Genomic DNA, 23,866 nt, shown 5'->3' with positions numbered 1-23,866 from the left:
CCTTCTGCCGAAATGCATCACCACACATTTCTCTGTAATAAGTTCCATCTGCCCCATTCTACTAGCCTATTTATGTCCTCTTGCAGTCAATTGGTATCATCCTCACTGTCTGCCACACTTTCAAGTTTGGCAAATTTTGAAATTTTACTCTATTCCAATATCTAAGTCATGGATGTATATCAAACAAAAGCAGTGGTCCCAGCACTGACCCTTGGGGAACACCACTATCTACCATCCTCCAATTTGTAAAACAACCATTTACCAGGACTCTCTGTTTTCTGACCTTAAGCCAATTTTTCTTTTTCCAAGCTGACACTGACCCTCCTATTCCATGAGCCTCAATTTTGGTAACTAGCTAAGCTTATATGTGATGCTTTGTCAAAGGCTTTCTTAAAATCCATACAAACATCCATTGCTTTCCCTTCATCAACCTTCTCTGTTGCTTCATCAAAAAAATCAATTAGACTAGTCAAGCACAATCTGCCTTTTACAAATCCATGCTGGCCCTCCTTAATTAACTCAATTTTCTCCAAGTGCCTGTTGATTTTTTCACTGATTATTATTTCTAAAACCTGACCCATCGCACATGCTAAACTGACCAGCCTGTAGTTACTAGGGTTACTAGGAATGTGCTTGCAACCTTTCTTGGACAAGGGTGTCCCATTTGCCACTCTCCAATCCTCTGGCACCTCCCCTGTATCTAGGGAAGATTATAAGATTATGGCCAGCCCTTCCGTTATCTCCACTCCTTCTTTAGAAACTGGGGATGCAAGTCATCTGGACAGGTGACTTATCCATAGCCAGCCTTTCCAGTACATCCTGCCTATCAATTTTTACCTCATCCATTGCCTCTACCATCTCCGCTTCTATCGATATTTTCTCAGCATCCTCTTTCTTAGTAAACACTGATATAAAGTACTCATTAAGTATTCTAGCCTTGCCCTTTGCCTCTAAGCATATATCACCATCTTCGTCCCTAATGGGCCCGATCCGACCTCTTCCTACCCACTTACTATTTACATGCCGGTTGAAGATTTTTGGGTTCCTTTTTATGTTGACTGCCATTCTATTCTCATATTCTGTCTTTGCCAGTCGTATTTTCATTTTCACTTCCCCTCTCAACTTATTGTATTTGGCCTGGTTCTTTCTTGAAGTCGCTGTCACTGCTCAAGGCCAGATTCCAGGAGAAATCCAAGGCCTTTGTAGACCTGTCCTGGCCTATGAAATGATCTGGATTAAAGGACTGATGCTGAAGCTTGCAAGGATCATCCCCTGCTTCAAAACACTATGCCTGCAATGGATGATGCTGAGTAATATGCAGCTACTTGTCCATTTTTTTTTGTCCTTTCATGGGATGTGAGCATCGCTGGCAAGGCCAGCATTTGTTGCCCATCCTAATTGCCTTTGACAACTGAGTGACTTGCCAAGCTGGGGAGCATCAGCGTTAGTGTTTTGATCATCAGTAATGGTCCTTGTGTACTCAGTAGTTGGGTACTGTGCATCCGTATGGACCAGAAGCAGCCACACTCGACTCATTGATGTCCAACTGAACACTGCAATGTGGTGTATCACTGGAACCCTCAAGTCAACCCCAATACCCTGGCTGCCCGTGCTGTCACACATTGCTCCCCCATCCACTCACCATGAAAACGAAAGTCTCCCCATCCACCAAGACCTCAAGAATGTCCCTCAACACCGCTTCTGCAAACCCCTTTGGACTTAAACTTTGACAATGTGACTTCAACCCTAATGAAGTTTGGAAAGCCGAATGGAATTCGCAAGAAGTTACAAACAAAAACCTCGTGAAAGACCCAACGCAGAAGGTCCTTGGCTTCGAACTTCCACGACGCCTGTGAGCCACACTAAATCACATCTGTACAAACCACAGCAGATGCAAATAATTGATGCAAAAATGGAAAATGTTAAACTCCACATTGTGTGTTTATGGTCATGTAGAACAGACCATGAAATATATAACGACTCAATGTTTGATTCACAAATACGAAGGAAGCATCACAGAGATAGTCTCTGCTACTCCTGATGCAATTATCTGGCTTAACTACCGGAAGGTAGGATTATAATTATTGCTCGACATTTACATCAGCCAGAAAAAAGAGAAACTGCCAGATGACTAAATCAGTGCAACTAAGACCCTCATTCTCCGCACCCTTACACCATCCCATTCCTGATGAGTCTGGTGCTAAAGAACCAGACAGTTCTCACTTCTATCTTTGCACGAACGGCCAGGATTGATGCCTCTGTATGCAGCTGGTAAGAATTCTTGTGAGAACAGGAGTTCCCGCCTGCAACTTAAAGAGTCAGCAATCCTGGCCAGTGGAAAAAACGGTAAGAGACCTGTCTAGGGTATTAGCCAGCAGATATGGGAAGGGGGCGAGTGCGGGAAATGGATGCCAAGGGAGAAAATGCATGGGTAGGGAAAGGGGAAACATGAATATCACAGAGATTGGTCAATTTGCATCATAAAGAGGGCAGAATGCATGGTGAGTGCAGAGATTGTAGCTGGAGGGAGGCCCAGATGCACGGTGAGGAAAGGAACCAGAGTGTATGGAAGGGGGAAGGGAGCATAACGTGTGAGAAGGGAGAAATGGATTGGGTAGCAAGGAGAGTGGACGGCAGTGAAAGAAACAGAAGTGGATGACTGTGAAGGGGGGAAAGGAGGGCACAGAGGTTGGGAATGAGACTTAACAGTGGGGGTGGAAGGAGAGTGTCAGTATGAACAGTGAGGGAGTAGTGAGGGACAGTATCAGTATGGACTGAGAGGGAGTAGTGAGGGAGAGTCAGTATGAACTGAGAGGGGTAGTGAGGGTGAGTGTCAGGATGAACTATGAGGGTTAGTGAGGGAAAATGTCAGGATGAACTGTGAAGGTTAGTGAGGGTGAGTGTCAGGATGAACTGTGAGGGTTAGTGAGGGTGAGTGTCAGGATAAACTGTGAGGGTTAGTGAGGGTGAGTGTCAGGATGAACTGTGAGGGTTAGTGAGGGTGAGTGTCAGGATGAACCTTGAGGGTTAGTGAGGGAAAGTGTCAGGATGAACTGTGAGGGTTAGTGAGGGTGAGTGTCAGGATGAACTGTCAGGGTTAGTGAGAGATTCACCAAGAGAATATCGAAGGCAAGACTCTAAACTTGTAACAATTCTCATCACACTTCTTTTGACATTGTGCAGCCCTTTACACTTGTTGAATGTGTACACTCACCTGTACACAGCCTTTCTGGCAACATTGTATGTGGCCCTGATCTGCAGGCGAGTTACATTTACTAGAACAGTCATTAGTCGATCTCGGTCTATTGCATTATTTGTATTAAGGTCCACAAAATTCTCAGGTAGAAATCGAACTGCAACCAATTGTTCTTCATAGGGTTGAAGCAAGAGGCCATCGGACCCTGTACTCAATGTTCGACCATTGCCCTACATGATCAAAATGTACACAGTCAGTTTACAAAATAAGTGAAGACATTTTCTGTGTAGCACTGCAAAAATATTGTAATCCAGTCAGAACGATACTGTGATTACATGCATCATTATACAATAACATAATGCTTCAAACAGGAGCATTTCAACAGACTCTCAATCCATGGAGAAATGTGACAGCTATCTTGCATGCAGCAAGGTTACATGAGCAGCATGGAGATGAATGACCAGTTAATTTGTTCCGAGTATTGTTGTTTGAAGAATCATTGCTGGCCCAGAGATAGGAAGGAACAGCTCTGTGGGATTTTTTATGTTGACATGAATCACTGGAACACACAGTTTAATCTCCCTTCCGACGGATGGCAACTCCGACAATGCAGCACCTCCTTAGTACTGCAATGAAGTGTTAGGCTAGATCATGAAAGCGAATCCTGGAATGAAATATGAACTATGACTGTCTGACCTGGAGGTGAGAATTAACTTCACCAAACTGACACTAAAAATCAAAGAAAGCAAAACAATTTTTATAAGGCAGGCAAAAGAGCCCACAAATCATATCTGTATTTGAACTATCACTTAGACGTGATGATGATGTTAGGTTTCAACATGATCTTGGCACTTGAGAATATTATTCTCTCCTTGCAAACTGAAGCTAATAAATCAGGATGAGTATAAGTTACTTCAACATTTGCGAATGAAGCAAAATATACTTCATGAAAGCTAAGCAAAGTTGGGCGTTACATTATTCCTTGTCCTTTTCCCTCCTCTATCAATGCCAACTGGATGAAATCACACGCCCTTCATAATTCCTATCTGCAAGAAAATTTAGGCGAACTAACTGACCTATTTCAAGATAAACTTTGCTTATCAACAAAAGGGAGAGTGGAGGAAAGAAAAGGAAATCAAGAAAGAGGGATTGCCACTGCCTGCACTTCAGCAAAAGGGAATTATTTTTAAACATCCTTATCACTGAATCTACAGATCAAACTGAAAGAGCATGAACATAAAGCAGTTTGAGCTGTTGTATCTTTCACATTCAGCTCAGCCTATATTTTAGCCGAAGCACAGTACATCTGACAATATTGTCTTGTATTGGAGTGCTAGCCTGGATATGTACTGAATTCTTGATGTGGGGGCTTGAAACCATAACTTTCTGACTCAGGCGCAAAATAGAGATACATCATAAAAAATGAGCACAGGTGAGTGACCGCAATGAAAATAATCTAATTTTGTATTTTAGGTGACGAAGCAAACTGCTTTTATGGTTAATAACATCATTTGCACCTCTTGATGAGACTCTGCTCTTGTAATTACTCCTATTTAGCCAACATGTTCTATGTAATCTAATCAAGAGCTTCAGTTCAATAAATCGCAGGAAGAATTTAATCCATTTACAGCAAATAATCCCAGAGATCAGATTGCAGTCTTGCAGCTCACCAATGTTTGTGGTATTTTGCTAATTCTGGCGTTTAGGCAGTTTTTGTGGCTTTGCCAGCTATCAGTATCTTCCAAGTATTTGACAATAATGTTTATTAAAGGACATTAAAGCCTCCCGGCATCAACAAAAGGGGTTTTAATGAGATTCACCGCATGGGAGTTTACCAGGTTTTTATTGTAAATGATTAACTGTGTGAATCTTATGGGTTCACTTTTGCTCAATGACATAATTCTGTATATGAATTACTGTGGCAATAAAAATCACACTTCAAACTGTGCCTAATTTACTTACTGGATGTAAATGATATTTTACAGGAACTAAAACAGAAAACATATTGGCGCCTACATATAACATGTAAGTGTAATGGTAATTGCTTGATCCCATGCTCTGGGGAATTGGAGATATAGCCATGGTCCTACTGAGGGTAGGTTAGAGAACTGGGATTATAACTCTATCTCTGACCCATGCTCACTCAAGTCTGGTTTTCTACTGTGAGCCCGGAATTTAAAAGTATGTCACCTCTAAGAGGTGCACCCAGTAAGAATATGTACAATGTGCACAGACCTCTAGCCTCAGAGTTTGGGAGTTGTCTCCCTATGCAATCAGTTTTATTCAACTTGGAATTGTTTCCAGCATCCTTACCTCAATAATGACATCAATATTCGAAGTCAGCTTGTTATCAGTACTTTCCATTGGAAAATCATACAACACAGTGAACTTCAGGTATCCTCCATAGGCAGTCAACTGGAATGGAAAAGAAAGAAAGATTTGCATCTAGAACACCTTTCACAATCTCAAGTGAAAAACCTTTGAAGTGTAGTCCTGTTGAAATGCAAGAAACACAATATTTATTAAAGAGAAACTCAAATCAGAACAGAATCCAATGACGACTCCTCTCAGTTAAGTTCGAAAGCCCTGATTTGTTTATGCCTTTGCTCAGGGTGAGGAGTGATCATAGGTGGGTCAGTCAGGGCTCTGATCTTGTGAAATAAAAACGAAAAGTGCTGGAAAATACTCAGCAGGTCTGGCAGAATCTGTGGAGAGAGAAGCAAAGTTAACGGTTTCAGGTCAGTGACCTTTCATCAGATCTTGTGTGACTGAAAGCAGTCCTTGCCTGATTTTCTCAGGCACCATTTGCATGGAAGAAAATGAAACCTTGCTCCCAGCTGACATGGTCCTCATTTAAATAGGGTCATTATTCACATTGGATCCCTCATCATAATTTCCTAATGAGTTGAGATCTTCCCACAGTTTGTTGCTCCTCTATAAAGATTGGGCAATCCATACTCCTGAGGCCTTGTCTGCACAAATTGTAGCCTTTTATCTTAAGGACAATTGAATATAAACGAGTGGAAGTTATGTTTCAGTTATACGAAACATCGCCGAGATTCCAATTTAGAGTACTGTATTCAATTCTGGGCACTGCATCTCAGGAAGAATATATTAGCCTTGGACAGGGTGCAGTGAAGATTCACCAGAATGATACCAGGGCTATGATGGTCAAATTATGAGAACAGGTTGCACAGACTAGGCTTGAGTATAGAAGATTAAGCAACAATCTAATTGGAAGTGTTAAAGATGATGAACAAATTTTGATAGGAAAGTTAGAGAGAAGTCTTGCTTCAATTGTATAGAACCTTGGTTAGACCATACCTGCAGTACTGTGTGCAGTTTTGGTCCCCCTACCTTAGGAAGGATATTATTGCTATAGAGTGAGTGCAATGACGGTTCACCAGACTTGTTCCTGGGATGGCGGGACTGTCCAATGAGGAGAGTTTGGGGAAACTGGGACTGTATTCTCTAGAGTTTCGAAGAATGGGAGGTGATCTCATTGAATCCTACAAAATACAAGGGATAGACAGGGTAGATGTAGTTAAGATGTTTCCCCTGGTTGGGGAGTCTAGAACCAGATGACACAATTTCAAAATAAAGGAGAAGACACTTAGGACGGAGATGAGAAATTTCTTTACTCAGAGGGTTGTGAATCTTTGGAATTCTCTCCCCTAGAGGGCTGTGGAAATTCAGTCATTGAGTATGTTTAAAGCAGAGATTGACAGCTTTCTAAATACCAATGACATAAGGGGATATGAAGATAGTATGGGGAAAATGGCATTGAAGTGGATGATCAGCCATGATCATATTGAATGGTGAAGCAGGCTCGATGGGCTGAACGGCCTACTCCTGCTCCTATGTAGAAACTATGAGGCGAATTTTACAGACCCCCTGACTTCGGGGGTCGTGGCGGGGCGGGGCCGGAGAAAGCGCCCGCCATAGGCCTCGACGCCGGGAAGGCGTGGCCTGATATTGCCAGCAGCGGCAAGGCCTCAAGGCGGCCCACCCCCCACTGCTCGGCGAGGAAAGCAAAATTTACATATGTTAATTTATTGAAATAAATGAATTGATTACTTACCTGCTCTCGCTGTCTGCCCCGGAGTGATATTGATGCCAGTGGTAGACACTCCCGTGGAACACTGATGGGAAGGGGGGAGCAGGTAAGTTTTCAGTGCGGGGGCGGTGGGGAGCGGGGTCAAACCTATCTGATTGGTGTCGGGGATAGTGGGAAGGGGTGAAGTTAAATGTTTATGAACTTTGGGCGGGGAGAAGGTCAGGTGGGCAAGGGAAGTGTTTTGTGGGGTTGGGGGGGGGGGAGGACAAGTAATGCATTGCATGTTTATTAGAGGGGAGGGAGAGGGACAAGTTAAATGTTTGCAAAATTTTCCCTCACCTCTTTCTTTAAATATTTAAATGGCTGTTGCCATTGCCAGGGACAGACTGCCCACCCCCTCCACGTCATCAAGGGGTGGTGGTCTGCCTTGGCCATTTAAATGAGCCGCCGCATTTAATATTGCGGTGGCTCCGCGACATGCGGCTTCCCATTGTTTACATCCTCTGCCACATGTAAAATGCTCCCAGTGTAGCAAGACCTTGATTTTAAAATTCTCATCCTTGTTTTGAAATCCCTCCATAGCCTCACCCTTCCCTATCTGTAATCTCCTCCAGCCCTACAAACCTCTGAGATATCTGCATTTCTCCAATTCTGGCCTCATGAGCATCCCTGATTTTAATCGTTCCACCTTTGGTGGTCGTGCCTAGGCCCCAAGCTGTGGAATACCCTCCCTACATCTCTCTGTCTCTCCACCTCACTTTCCTCCTTTAAGACACTCCCTAAATCCTACCGCTTTGACCAAGCTTTTGGTCATCTGACCTAATATCTCCTTATGCAGCTCAATGTCATACTTTGTTTTATAATGCTCCTGTGAAGCGTCTTGGAATGTTTTGTTATGTTAAAGGCACTATATAAATAAAAGTTGTTTTGGTGTAGATTTATTCAAGAAAGGTTAATCATAGAGTCATAGAAAGTTTAAGGCACAGAAAGAGACCACTTGGCCCATCGTGTCTGTGCCAGCCGAAAAACGATCCACCTATTCCAACTCCACCTTCCAGCATTTAGTCCTTAGACCTGCAGATGACGGCACTTGAGGAGCATATCCAGACTCCTTTTGAATGAGTTGAGGGTCTCTGCCTCAACTACCCTTTCAGGCAGTGAGTTTCAGACCATCACTACCCTCTGGGTGAAAACATTTTTCCTCATCTCCCCTCTAATTTTTCTACCAATCATTTTAAATCTATGCCCACTTGTCATTGACCTCTCTGCTAAGGTGAAAAGACCCTTCACCTCCACTCTATCCAGGCCCCTCAAAATTTTGTACATTTCAATCAGATCTACCCTCAGCCTTCTCTGTTCCAAGAAGAACAATCCCAGCCTATCCAATCTTTCCTCATAGCTGCATTTTTCCGATCCTGGCAACATCCTTGTAAATCTCCTCTGTACCCTCTCTAGTGCAATTACATCCTTTCTGTAATGAGGTGACCAGAAATGCACACAGTATTCAAATTGTGGCCTAACCAATGGGTATACAGTTCCAGCATAACCTCCTTGCTCTTGTATTCTATACCTCCGCTAATAATGGAAAAGATTCAATATGCCTTCTTAACCACCTTATTGACCTATCCTGCTACCTTCAGGGATCTGTGGTCATTCACTTCCTCTAAACTTCTCAGTATTTTCCCATTAATTGTTTATTCCTTTGCCTTGTTTAACCTCCCCAAATGCATCACCTCACACTTCTCCAAGTTGAATTCCATTTGCAACTTTTCTGCCCATCTGATCAGACCATCAATATCTTCCTGCAGCCTACAGCTATCCTCCACACTATCTACCACACGCCCAATCTTTGTGTCGTCCGCAAACTTCTTGATCATGCCCCCTATGTTTAGTTTAGTTTAGAGATACAGCACTGAAACAGGCCCTTCGGCCCACCGAGTCTGTGCCGACCATCAACCACCCATTTATACTAATCCTACACTAATCCCATATCCCTACCACATCCCCATATTTCCCTACCACCTACCTATACTAGGGGCAATTTATAATGGCCAATTTACCTATCAACCTGCAAGTCTTTTGGCTTGTGGGAGGAAACCGGAGCACCCGGAGGAAACCCACGCAGACACAGGGAGAACTTGCAAACTCCACACAGGCAGTACCCAGAATTGAACCCGGGTCGCTGGAGCTGTGAGGCTGCGGTGCTAACCACTGCGCCACTGTGCCGCCCTCCAAATCATTAATATACACCACAAAAAGCAGAGGACCCAGTACTGAGCCCTGCGGAACGCCACTGGAAACAGCCCTCCAGTCGTTAAAATAGCCATCAATAATTACCCTTTGTTTCCTGCTACTGAGCCAATTTTGTATCCATCTTATTGCATTTCGCTGGATCCTATGGGATTTTTTGTCAACCAGTCTGCCATGTGGGACCTTGTCAAAAGCCTTGCTAATGTTGCAATTTCTTTGAATTTGCAAATGGAATATTTGTTTATTTTGATCTTTCTGCCAAATTTTGCTGCATTTTGCTCCATGCATCATTATTAATTTGTTTTTTTTCTGCCAGTATTCTTTACCCTATGGCTTGGTAGCTGCTTTTATTAAATGGAACCATACAGAGTGGTGAGCATCAAGAATTACATTTTGCAGATATACTACTGTCGATCATGAGGAGTTGAAAACGCAGGTGCAATTATACCTGATATATTGTGCCTGCACCATCACTATCTCCAAATCCATGTTTATTGAACCCGTCACTTCTACCTGGACATGCCAGAAGAGACTTGTTCTTTGAGCTTCTGCTTCACAAGGATGTCTCGAGAAAGTTGGCACCATCTGCTGCAGGATAACCCACAGGCAACATCTTTTCAAGAAAACCTGCTCTGCCAAAGGAGGATTTTTAAATTCATCGATTGGCAACCTACATTAAACTTTTAATGAAACAGAAAGAGCTGGAATTCTACAGCTAAATTTTAAAAATAGCTGGCAGCCCTGATGGCCACTGCAATTTGCATTTGAACACCTTACACATTCCAAAGCCTCAAAGAGGAGACACATGTCTGACGAGCCTGTACCCAAAACAATGGCTTGATCTATTGAGTGAGCCACAGGAGATTACATTTATTACAAGGACATTCAAAGCCATCCTGGCACATTAACCTTGACTCTTTCAGGGATAAACATTAACATCCTGAGGCCAAAGGGGCTGAAATTCCTAAACTTGAATCTCATTTAGAAGGTTTCACACAATACACTGAGGCAGTCATGTGACCATCTGTCCATCTCGTGAAAGCTGGGAGTTTCCCTAGGACAAAGCAGATAATCCAGGGACTCATTCTGGGCAGAAGCCAGATCGGATGTCTGTTTCTCCCTCTGTCTCTCTCTCTCTCCAGAAGGCATTTTGGGGGCATTGCAAAGCCTAGTTGCTGGTTGCTGGATCCAAGACAAAGACACCAGGGGAAGAAAGCCTCCAAGAGCACCCTGAACCAGGTGGGCCAGCCTCAAACTACACATTTAGTCATAGTCATAGTCATAGAGATACAGCACTGAAACAGGCCCTTCAGCCCACCAAGTCTGTGCCGACCAACAATCACCCATTTATACTAATTCTACAGCAATCCCATATTCCCTACCACATCCCCACCATTCTCCTACCCCTATTTACTTATCAACCTGCAAGTCTTTGGCTGTGGGAGGAAACCGGAGCCCCCAGCGGAAACCCACATGCTCACAGGGAGAACTTGCAAACTCCGCACAGGCAGTACCCAGAATCCAACCCAGGTCGCTGGAGCTGTGAGGCTGCAATGCTAACCACTGCGCCACTGTGCCACCCTTTACCAGCCAAAAACTTTAGGACTCAACCTCAGCCAAAAGACAACGGAATCATCCAATCCCACAGACTGTGTATTAATTTTTATTTGTTCTGGACTCTAATCCAACCACAAATCTACCCCTCATCACTCTGTAATCTATTTGTGTGTGTGTGATTCTCGTGTTAGTGTGAGCATGAATGTGTAGCGTAATTTTTTTTTTTTTAGATCGTGTTTAGATTGTTAAGTATAATAAACTCACCTCTTTCTTGTTTAAACTCAAGAAAAGCTGTCCGATTGGTTCTTTTACAATCACAACAAAGGTAAAAGGTAAAACACTCACTGAAGTAGTAATCACATCCACCATTTAAAAAGGGATAAACCCGACTGTGGTCAAATAAGAAGAAGGACAAGAGGGGAGCCTTGTGACCCCTCCTCACCTGATCGTAACAGAAAGAAATAGGAATGGCTCTTTTAGAAGGGAGGACTGCCGCAGCATGAAGCTTTCATGCCACCATATCCTCCTAATCCACCAAAGAGCTATTTGTCACATCAGGCAGTCTACAGTGTATTACTTTATAAAGCAAACGGCAAACACAATATTTTTAAGGGACAATGCCTTCACCAATTTTCCTTTAGAAATGAAGCATTGGCCGGACAGAGCTTTTACTGGGTGATTGAGTTCTAATAGGTGAAGGCAGTTGTCAATCAGTGTTGTCCAATAGATTTGCCACTAGGCACATGTGGCTATTTGGCATTTCTGATTAGTAAATAAAAGATGAGTAATAGACACAGTCGTTGGTTATGTGATCTCAATCCTCATATTCGCAGGTGGTTGTTTGTAAAATGGTGCGAGTGTTTTTTGATTGCTGTAGGTGCTTTACTTCCTTGGTTACTGAATCGTGGTAGATGTCTGTTAAGTCAATATACACATGTGAAGTACACTTACCTGAATGGTAAGCATATTAAGGTGTTTTCTACTAAATATTTAATGCGTGTGCCAATGTCCATTCTTGAACTGTCCCTCCGAACAAAGTTAATCCTTACTATATATATATATATATAATCTCAAAACACTTTTTTATCTCAATTTCAAAATTAGAGGTTCAATTAAAACCATTTTCCTTTGAAAAAATACTATTTACCTTATTACCCAGGTATGATTCTGGAGCTGTCCAGTAATACAAAGCAGGCAGAGATTTTCTGGCTTCCGTGTTGTTAATACTCATTTGGTTGGGGCCATCAAACAGATCCTGATAGGCTCTCACCCTCTTTATACCCTGACGATCAGTCACTTGCCAGCTACTAACATCCATGACCTTCAAAATAAGAACATACGTTGTGCAATATTTGTGCTGAGTTATTAGTTAGATTCTGCACGGTACAAATTAAATTAATGCCATTCATCAATGAGTCAACAATGCTGATGAAAAGTGTGTACAAATTAAAGGATAATCAACATTGGATTGCAGCTGTGGCAATCCATATTTACAAAAAAAGGACTTAAATACTGCACAAAGTTCTGCATTAAAAATAACAAACTGGTTGCAAAGTGGAATGAATAATCACTTTAATGTATTTGAAAAAACAAATATTCAAAATGGGAACATGCTTGTGTCACATATCTCTCTTTTTGACACACTTAAATCTAAAATTAAACAAATTCATTTATTATATGTGCAGGCGAGGGAATTACTTACCCAATAATTAGTGCAGCAAATTAAAATAAGGGAGGTGCCTGACCTCTCCATTTCCTGAGATAGTTGATTTAAATTGAACACTCGATTGGTTTGGCAGTAAATTTCAACTCATTCACTTCAATAATTTGGAAAGCGCTTGACTTACAAAGACAATCCTCCTATAGGCATGAGGGTTTGAGGTCATGACCAGAGTTTTATGCCCCCCCCCCGCCGCCCCATATACCACATGACTCATTTGTGTGATAGGCAGGACGTCTTTTTGGCTTGACGGCAGCATCCTGTTAGTGGCGAACACCACACGTGTTGCTACTGCATAGTAGCAGCGTGAAACAGCTAGCTTCACCTGTTGCTCAAATTTTTGGGATATATTACCCTTCCAGAGTAATTTGAGGTGGTCTGGGCACTTTGCAGGTCAGGAAAAGATGGCCTTAGGCCCATTCATAAGTTGGTGCAATATACAGCGAGAAATGATCTGATCAGGGTAGACATTGTCACGCAGATGTCTTTGATTCACCCTACTTCAGCATCAAGCTTGCACCACTAACAGGATGCTGCCGTCAGTGTCCAACATTAGGTGCAATTCCGCGATTGGACAACATTTGCCAAATAATTCACAGCGTGCTAAGAATTACGCTGACAACCAATTTAACATTGTCAGTAGGGCTTGCAGTGTGGTGCATTTGCGCGTACTAGAAGCTACACATATTACTACACAGGGTCCTGTTCTTTGCAGACAGAAAGAATATGTACAAACATTGCGTCTGTTTCAGCTGAACAAAATAAGTGACAGACATTCGCTGGTTCATTCCTTAGGGCAATGCCTTGACCAATCAGAGTCAAGCTGCCTGGTTTAAATTTCAAACAAAGCTTGGCAGTTAACTGTCAGTCACCCTGTGTTCTCCATGGCAACGCTATACCAATCAGTGTTCGCTTGCCAACCAATCAGCACTCTCTTCTCATGCAGTATAAGTTGTTGTTTTCCCTTCTATTGGATATTCTTGCGGATTGTCCTGATGAATGCAAGATGAAAAGCTTCGCCAACATGTCTCTATTTTCAGCAATACTCAAGTTCTGTACTACCAAATGATCAAGATTTACATCTCGCTTGAGAAAAAAAGTTTATTCATTTTAAGCTGATGTTTTAAAAATATGTTTGCATGGCGCTCATATTGCTACTCAGTAATCATACATGCATTGCATGGCATATTGGAAAACTAAGTATTGGGTCTAATGACCTTTATCTGGTTCTAAAGATTCTTGTGCATTTATTAAGTCCAAGACTTCTGTACAGCAACTAAAAAGGGTCCGAGGCAATTTATAGACACCAAAATGTCAAAATCTGACAGTTGTCTTCTGTGCAGCTTTGCAGTTTAAAGAGAGAGTTAATAGATTAGCGTATAAAATTAAAGCGCATAGGATTGGGGGTAGTATATTGCGATGGATAGAAAATTGGTTGGCAGACAGGAAACAAAGAGTAGGGATAAATGGGCCTTTTTCCGAATGGCAGGCAGTGACTAGTGGGGTACCGCAGGGATCGGTGCTCGGACCCCAGCTATTCACAATATATATTAATGATTTAGATGAGGGAACTAAATGGAATAGCTCCAAATTTGCAGATGACACAAAACTGGTGGGAGGGTGAGTTGTAAGGTGGTTGCAGAGAGGCTTCAGGGTGACTTGGACAAGTTGAGTGAGTGGGCAAATGCATGGCAGACGCAGTATAATGTGGATAAATGTGAGATTATCCACTTTGGTAGCAAAAACAGAAAGGCAGATTATCATCTGAACAGCTATAAACTGTGAGAGGGGAATATACAACAAGACCTGGGTGTTCTTGTATACCAGTCACTGAAGGTAAGCATGCAGGTGCAACAGGCGGTAAAAAGGCAAATGGTACATTGGCCTTCATAGCGAGAGGATTCGAGTAGAGGAGCAGGGATGTCTTACTGCAATTATACAGGGCCTTGGTGAGGCCACACCTGGAAAATGGTGTGCAGTTTTGGTCTCCTTATCTGAGGAAGGATGTTCTTGCTATAGAGGGAGTGCAGCGAAGGTTTACCAGACTGATTCCTGGGATGGTGGGACTGACGTATGAGGAGAGATTGAGTCGGTTAGGATTATATTCGCTGGAGTTCAGTAGAGTGAGGGGGGATCTCATAGAAACCTATAAAATTCTAACAGGACTTGACGGGGTAGATGCAGGAAGGATGTTCCTGATGGTGGCGGAGTCCAGAACCAGGGGTCATAGTCTAAAGTGGACCTGCACCATTCTACTGACTCCAGCTACACACACTGTGCTGAACTAATAATGGGTTCCTAAAACATCCACCTTCATCTATTTTTCCAATTTAAGAGCACTGTCTGTTTCAATTCCACAAGGAGAAAGATTTGGGAAATGTAAATAAAGCATGAGCAGGCCCATTGTGAACCAATTAGCACTCACCTGTGTAATAGGCCAGGAAATACTTTCGCAAACACCAGAGAGTCCAAAGCAGAAACATTCTGTGCAGCCTTCAGGATTCCTCTCCTGCAGATTGTAGAATCCTGACTTACACTGGTTACAGTTCTCTCCCTCCACGTTTCTCTGTAATTCAGAATTGTTTTATTCTGGGTCTGAGAATGAATTAATGGTGGCAGTGCATTATATGAGTTAAACCACATGCATCATTTACAAACGCGACAGCCACCAGTGAAAGCAAAGTATCATTCATTCTTATAATGGTCGAATGCACCTAGGAGCATCTCTTAAAACAGTGGACTAGGAAATGGTGAGAGTGTGTTAAGCATTTCTACACTAATATCTGCACTTTGGAGTTTATGGGGTAAATGTTCATCTAGTTGTCAATGTGCAACCAAAGCAAGAGGCACAAGGATTGATAGAAATTGGTCCTCAGGCCTTATCTGGATAATTGTCGGTATTGACGCTGCTCGCATCCCCACAGGCAGCTCACCTGACAGGAAGAACTGTATCGGGTTGACTGCCTTACCGGCAGTGGCCCTCAAGCAAAGAAAGAACTTCAATTTGTACAGATCCTTGCATGATCTCAAAGACAATTAATGAGGTTATTTGAAGTTGTCACTGTTGTAATGTAGGAAAATGCAGCAGCCAATTTGAGCACAGCAATCTCCCACACCAGGAAGAAAGCCCCTGCTCTTCTTCAGGACAATGCCATGGGATCTTTTACATCCACCTGCAAGAGCAGCTGGGACCTCAGTTTCACATCTCATCCAAGTGACAGTGCAGCACTCCCTCGGTATTGCAGTGGACTGTCAGCCTAGATTTTTTGCTCAAGTTGCTGGAGTGGGACTTGAACCCACAGCCTTTTGATTCAGAAACAGGGGCCACAATTTTTCGTTGGGTAAAAGGCCCCATTCACTGGCTGAAACGTCGGTGGCATGCCAGGCCAGGATTTTTTGCTCCCCACGCCCTTAATTGGTCCTGGGCGGGACTTCCACCTCCTTGAGGCAGGAAGTCATGCCTAAATGAGCTGCCAGTCAATCAGCGGGCTGGCAGCTCTGAGTCCCAGCAGCGCCACCAGGAGCTGTGGCCATTGCTGGGACTGCACCCAGTTTCAGGATGACGATGACGGAGAGCACGGAAAAGAAGTAAGTTTTTGGGAGCGGTGGCCACTGCTGAGACGACACCCAGCCGTTGCAAATAAGACGAAGGATGGCCCCAGAACTAAGGTAAGTTTTTAGGGCCTCGCCGGTGACAATTGGTCGGGACCCGGCGAGACAAAGGGGTCGGTTGGTGGCGGGGGGGGGGGGGGGGGCGGGAGTGTTGTGTGTTGGTGGCGCTTGGGGTTTCGGGGACGACCCTCCATGTGGCACAGGGTACCCGATCAGGAGGGACCACTGCAGCCCTCAAGAAGGCCGCCTGGTTTTACCAGGCCGGTTCTTGAGTCTTTTGCCGTCCAGCCACCAAGGGTAAAATGCCCATGGCGGCGGGAGGAGGCCCTTAAGTGCCAATTAATTGGCCACTTAAGGGCCTTGATCGGCCTGGGGCAGGCGGGCTGTTGCTGGCCGCCGCCACCCCGCATAAAATTGCAGCGGGGTCGAGAACGGCCCTCCCACCTCCCACTCAATTTTACGCCCCCTCCCATCACCAGCCCGCTGACTTCAGGCAGTAAAATTCTGGCCAGGTATGCCATGGCTGACGGCCAGGTCTGCCAGGGTTTCGGGCAGACTACTACCTCCACAGGAAGGATTTTATAAATAAAAAATACAAACACTAACTTTCGATGGTGACTGCGAGGGCTGCTGAAGAATCCTGAGCGATGTCTGACCCACTCATCGGGAACTCATTTTGAAAAGGGGCCCTTAAACTGCCTCATCTGTGATGTCTAAAAAGTGGGCCGCATGGATTTAGCAGTGGGGCTAACAGCTGTGCAGACTGGCACCAGTCGTCCTGCTGATAGAATAGTATTGCTTTGTGCGAGTTTGATGCCCGAATAAGCAACTTATTCTCAGAACTTTAAGAAATGTTAAAATTTAGCTAAGTTGCATTGGAAGAGGGCTAATTGATCTGTGGGTATTTCTATCATTTCTGATTTCTTGCACCTTGCCCATAGAGTAGTGACATTCTAAAAACATTTGTTTACCAATAAATCTGATCTCGTGACATTAACTGAGGCCAACTTTCAAAATACGAAGATTTTAATCCTTTCTTCTCCACGATTCCCAGACGTTGTGTAACTAGTTCTGGGGCAACTGAGCATTTTCAAATTATTTTCTTTAAATTACTGCCCCAAAATTCCTGGAATCATAGAATGGTTGCAACACAGGAGGCCGCCATTCGGCCCCATTGTGTCTGTGCTGGCTCTGTGCAACAGCAGCTTATCTGGTCCCACTCCCACAACCTTTCCCAATAGCCCTGCATTTTTTTCTCTTCAGGCAATTATCTAATTCCTTGTTGAATTTTGATAGAGCCTACTTCCACCACATTCTCAGGCAGTGCATTCCAGACCCTAACCACCCATTGTGTAAAAATATTTTTAATCAGAAGAACATATGAACATACGAAGTAGGAACAGGAGTAGGTCACTCGACCCCTCGAGCCTGCTCTGCCATTCAATAAGTTCATGGCTGAACTGATTACTCCACATTTCCACCTGCCCCCGATAACCTTCCACCCCCTTGCTTATCAAGAATCTATCTACCTCTGCCTTAAAAATATTCCGAGACTCTGCTTCCACTGCCTTCTGAGGAAGAGAATTCCAAAGACTCACGACTCTCTGAGAGAAAACATTTCTCCTCATCTGTGTCTTAAATGGGCGACCCCTTATTTTTAAACAGAGACCCCCTAGTTCGAGATTCTCCCACAAGGGGAAACATTCTTTCCACATCCACCCTGTCAAGACCCCTCAGGATCTTATTTCAAGTTGCCTTTGGTTCTTTTGCCATTCACCTTAAATCAGTGTCCTCTGTTTCATGATTTTAAACACCTCTATCAAATCTCCTCTCAATCTCCTATTCTCTAAGGAGAACCACCCAGCTTCTCCAACCATCCACAAAAATGAAGCCACTCATCCCTGCAACCATTCTCGTAAATCTTTTCTGCACCCTCCCTGATGCCTTGATGCCTTCACATCCTTCCTAAAGTGCAGTGCCCAGAACTGGACACAATACTCCAGTTAAGGCCGAACCAGTGTTTTATAAAGGTTCATCATAGCTTCCTTGCTTTTGCATTCTATGCCTCTATTTATAAAGCCCAGGATCCCATATACCTTATTAACCACTTTCTCAACCTGCCCTGCAACCATTAATGATTTGTGCACATATATCCCAGGTCCCTCTGTTCCTGCACCCCCTTTAGAATTGTACCCTTTAGTTTACATTGCTTCTCCTCATTGTTCCTACCAAAATGCATCACTTCACACTTCTCTGCATTAAATTTTATCTGCCATGTGTCCGCCCATTCCACCAGCCTGTCTATGTCCACTTGAAGTTTATCACTATCCTCCTCACAGTTCACAATACTTCCAAGTTTTGTGTCATCTGCAAATTTTTAAATTGTGCCCTGTACACCCAAGTCTAGGTCATAAATATATATCAAGAAAAGTAGTGGTTAACATCAACCTCTGGGGAACTCCACTCTATACATTCCTCCAGTCCGAAAAAAAACATTCGTCACTACTCTCTGTTTACTGTCACTCAGTCAATTTTGTATCCATGCTGCCACTGTCCCTTTTATCCCATGGGCTCCAACTTTGCAGATAACCCTGTTTAACCTCTGAAATGAAAGTTGTGGGTACAAGCCACATTGCAGAATTTAAGCTACCAATTTTTGGTGTAGTACTAATGGAATGCTGGATTGTTCATTGTACTGTCTTTCAGATGAGATGTTAAACCAAGACCCTGCCCTCTCAGATGAATTCCTAGGTGCTGTTTGAAGCAAAGGATTTCTCTCAGTGTCCTATTCAAAACCTATCCCTCAACTAATGCCACCAAATACGTCTAATTTCCTGTTTGTGGAGCCTTGCGTGCAAATTTTCTGTTTCATTTGCCAACAAAACAACAGTATTCAAAAGTGAAAAATGATTGATTGGGACATCCTGAGGATGAGGAAGGTGCTACATAAATACAAGTTGTTTCTTTACCATCTCTCATGCGCAAATTGTGAGATTCGTGTTATTTTGCTAAAAACAAAGTTACATCCTGAAGAGACTAATTTCTAGCTGGGAAGGTGTAACTTTATTTGAAGATGTGCTCCCACTTGGCTTTCGCTGCCCTCGATTTGCACTGGGCCTTAAAACTTCGATAGGCAAAAGGACAGACAGCTTACTCTCAGGCCTCTGTCACTCTTCAGTAAGACATCAGGAGGCAAGCGAAAGGGAACAGTGGTGCCTTTCCCTTCTGCCTGTTGAAGAGATGTGTGGCATCAGTATCTCACTTCCCCATGACAGAGCTGTTAAATTTGGTTACTCAGTGGACTGGGGAATTTAGACTCCCTCCACACCTTGGCATCAGACCATGAAGCTTCAACGTATGGTGCCATCGCACTGCCTGTCAATGAAACATTTGAGATTCTCCCACCTGTCCAAAGTTTACCACCATATGTCAAGTACAATACTGGCATTATGGGCAGGATTTTCACCCTGATACGGGGACGGAAACGGAGGTGGGCAGGCGTGTAATTTTGCGCCACCGAAAAGTTTAAAGGCCAATTATTGGAGGCCAACTGGCATCGAGAGCGTGGCAGCTGCCTAGGGGGTGGCCTCAGGGCAGCAGAATGGAAATGAGGTGGGGGGCCCTCACTCCAGGAAGATTCTGAGGCCCCCGCACCCGCCTATCTGGTCACTGCTGCAGCCACAGGCCGCCCTGTGGTGGGGTTTCCCCTCCACAATGGTGCCCCAGCAGCTGTGGCCATTTTTTACTTAAAAAATGTTTCATGTGCTGAGAGGGTGCCTCAAGATGGAGGCATTCTCTCCCTTACCTGTAACGGCAGACTTCAACTCCTCCCGTGCTGGAGGTCCATCTATTGGCCCTCCGGCTTCGAGAGCCTGCCCATCCTTAATTGGACGGTGAACACACCCTCTGGCCACTAATTGACCAATCAAGCCAAAATCACTGTCAGGTGACTGATTGCAACACCGCGCTGGGTTGGGACCCGCACTTGACCCTGAAGTCAGGGCCTTGACACAAAATGCAAAATCCTGCCCTAGTGTGGCACCCTATTTTCCTGCATGTTCCATGTGAAGAAATTATACTGTGACTTTACAAAGTACATGTGTGCATTGCTTTCTCTTAAAGAAAATGGAAAGATGATATATATTGTCAGATAGCATCTACAAACCTTGCATTGGCATGGCTCAGCACAAGGGTCATCATTGATACTGCCTACTACACTACAGTTGCAACGCATACAATTAGGAAAGCCTTTATAGCCCAAAGCACAATGGTTGCACGTCTTCCCAGCATAACCGTCTCTGCAGTGGCACTGACCAGGGAAAAGATCTAGTAAAAAGAAATTAGAATGCGATCAATGAGATTTATGTACAGAACTATTGGAATAATGCTTTGCAATGCAGGAAACACTTACACAGACCCAGTCCAGATTTAACTCATTTACACAGTGGATGGCGGAAGTGTGGAATGAACTGCCTCAGGGGCAGTAAAGGCAGATAGTGAGGAATAAAGTCCTGGAGAATTGGGTAGATATTTGAAAGACTGGACCATTGAAGGCTATTAGATTTTGGCATCAGCCAAATAAGATTGCAGAGATTTTTCCAGTCTTGTACCTATTCCTATGACTCTGCCATGCACTATAGAATTGGCACTTCTTCAAAGTCTATCCATATGTCAAGGTATGTTGATAAATATATATATATATATATATATATATATATATATATATATATATATAAAGAAATCCCCAACTGTGTAACAGCCCCAACAACCAATTTTATCTGCAGCACCTGTGGAAGAGTCTGTCACTCTAGAATTGGCCTTTATAGCCACTCCAGGCGCTGCTTCACAAACCACTGACCACCTCCAGGCGCTTACCCATTGTCTCTCGAGACAAGGAGGCCAAAGAAGAAAATATATAAAGAAACCCCCATTTTTAAATCAACTTACCACGTTCTGTGACTGCATGATTGTCATCCTTCACACAGGTAGTATTTATAGATCCTGCTGGGTCACAACCACATGGCAAGCAAGGATCACGATCAAAAGGAGAGACCTACAAATATATCAACATTCTAAGCAAGCCAAGCCAAACTTCTGTCCTTTTCAGTTCTTCACCATTTAATTAATAACCTGAATACTATCCTGATTTAAAAGAACTTGACTAATGCATTTAAAAATAGTAAGAAAACATATTTTCAATAATGTCACTACTGGGTTTATAGTTTGAAATGTGTAGCCTCAATATCACAACAGTGAAACTGTAAGTATAAGGAGATAGCTGAGTGATTACTTGTGCCAGAGGAACTGGTTGAGATTAAAGGTTTCTTATTCATAACACCAGTTACCTTGTAAGGTCTGTAGAAGCCATCAATACAGGTCTCACAGTTAATGCCTGCAGTGTTGTTGGTACAATTAACACACACACCTCCGCCAGCGTACAGGCCCAGTGTGTTCAAACTCAGGTTGCGATCGGCCACATTTTGGTCATAGTAACAGTCCTCCGTTTTGCCATGGCAGTTGCACTCTGGTTAGAAAAAAATGAGTGCAAATTGAGACAAGCGTCTTCACATCAGACTCAAATCAAACAGATGGACATTTCAGTGCATAAAGGGTTCTACCAAAAAAAAAATCACTCAGCCAAATGTGAAAAATATCTGTGTCTATGCAGTACAACAAATGCTTGAGAAACACACAGAAACAGTTAACATAATCTTTACATAGCTGCAGGCTTTATATTGATAACACAATTGAAAAGGCTTCTCCTGAAGTTTCATTTCTTATGACTCACACAGGTAGAAGGTAATAACTAAACTGGCATCATTTTACATTCAAGCATAAAATTATACAATACATTTATTTTTACTGCTAAATAAAAGAAAACTATCATTTTTATTGGGGGAAGGGCGTTGTTACTTTAGTTCGAGTTAAGTCAGCAACAAACTGAACTGTCACGTTGCACAGAACTAGCAAGTACAAAACTGAAGCAGGTATTTTGCCACAACCAGTTCATGTTGATATTTATCACTCCACTGGAGTAATGGTCCGAATCCATGTGCTTGCCTCATACCAATCTCCTATTGTTCCTTCAACCACCTATCTAACTTGTTCTTTAATGCTGACACAGAATCATATAGCACAACAGGAGGTCATTCAGCCCATCGTGCTGGTGTGGGCTCTTTGAAAGAGCTATCCAATTAGTCTCACATCCCTGCTCTTTTCCCATAGCCCTGCAAATTTCTCCTTTTCAAGTATCTATCGAATTTCCTTTTAAATGCTGCTTCCCCTATCAGGCAGCACATTCCAGATCACAACAATTTGAGCTGGGTCGACAACTCGGCCTAGATTTCTATCAGCTTTTCCTGTAGCTAATTCAACATCATTCTTTAATTAACTATGTCTCTGCTGCCCCAATTTTTCCCACTATTTTACAACCTGCACTTAACCATATAGATCTTGCTGCCAGAGTACTGCTTCCTTCAAATTAAATTTTTGAATGCGTTGCACAATTAATTTTAAATATATTTTCAAATAATGTTATGTAGTGGAATGTCAGCCAAAGCCAAGTCCCTTTCGACAGTCACTGTTGAAGCTACTTCCTGTGACAACAAATTTATTACAGACAGCAACCGCAAGGTTAAATTGGAAATGTAGCAGAGCAATCCACTTTCTGTGGCAATGACAAATCGATCAGTATTGGATCGGCCAACCATTATACAACTCGACCACTTTTCCTTTCCAGTTCAATGGGTGTATAACAGGCGACCCACAGAAGTTGAATTTCACCCCCACATACTAGGAAATTTCAGCTCAACTCATTTGGCCTATTGTGTCTTTGCAATGCCAACTCCATATTGAATCTTATTCAATTTTTCTACTCTTTTCTCGTACATTTTAATATTTTCCACTCTTCCAGTGTTTGTCTAAATCCCTGTTAAATGCTGTGATTGACTCGGCTTCAACAGCGACTAGCAGTAATCCACTTCATATTCTTATACCGCTTATTGTGGAATAAATTTCTTCTAACCTTTCTCTTTACGCTTTGTGCTGATCCTAAATTTATGTCTCTTGTATTCATATTCCAACCTGTGGGAAAAAACCTTCACTATCTACCCTCTCAAAACCTTTCAACCCTTTTGGACACCCCGAACAATCTCTGTGCCTGAATGCAGAGACCTGAGGCAGGCCCAATATTGGACTTCAGGCCACGTTAGCACTGATCCAATGAATTGTGGATAGTAACAGGCAACTCGCGGGTGAAGATTGGGCTACTGTGACGTCAGCACCAATGCTCAGGTGTTTCAAAGGTTAAGGGGCCATTGGGGAATGGTGGGTGGATGAGGAGATCGGGTTGGGGCGGCCAGAAGGAGGTAGCAGTGGCGACAGTCAGGCCGGAGAGGGGGAGGTGGTTGCTGTTGTTGGCTGCGGCCTCCGTTTTTCCAGTGTCATGTTGGGAGGAGCAGAGTTAGGTCACATA

The 23,866-nt window shown here is 43.3% G+C and overlaps 1 protein-coding gene across 3 annotated transcripts in view; it reads right to left on the bottom strand.

The window, feature by feature from the left end:
• lama1 (laminin, alpha 1) overlaps positions 1–23,866 on the bottom strand; it is a 386,693-nt gene that overhangs the window by 189,614 nt on the left and 173,213 nt on the right. For all 3 annotated transcript variants that reach the window (XM_068031281.1, XM_068031282.1, XM_068031283.1), the window contains exons 8-14: positions 21,738–21,916; positions 21,340–21,445; positions 20,558–20,718; positions 15,206–15,346; positions 12,208–12,381; positions 5,510–5,611; positions 3,215–3,426 (exon numbers count right to left, since the gene is read on the bottom strand). In XM_068031281.1, coding sequence (XP_067887382.1) covers positions 3,215–3,426; positions 5,510–5,611; positions 12,208–12,381; positions 15,206–15,346; positions 20,558–20,718; positions 21,340–21,445; positions 21,738–21,916 — 1,075 coding nt within the window. The remainder of the gene's footprint in view (positions 1–3,214; positions 3,427–5,509; positions 5,612–12,207; positions 12,382–15,205; positions 15,347–20,557; positions 20,719–21,339; positions 21,446–21,737; positions 21,917–23,866) is intronic.

This window comes from Heterodontus francisci, chromosome 5 (assembly GCF_036365525.1).
Source record: "Heterodontus francisci isolate sHetFra1 chromosome 5, sHetFra1.hap1, whole genome shotgun sequence".
In the NCBI taxonomy this organism is placed as follows: domain Eukaryota; kingdom Metazoa; phylum Chordata; class Chondrichthyes; order Heterodontiformes; family Heterodontidae; genus Heterodontus; species Heterodontus francisci.
Note: the sequence above shows the minus strand (reverse complement) of the source record. Positions and strands in the feature narration are given on the sequence as shown.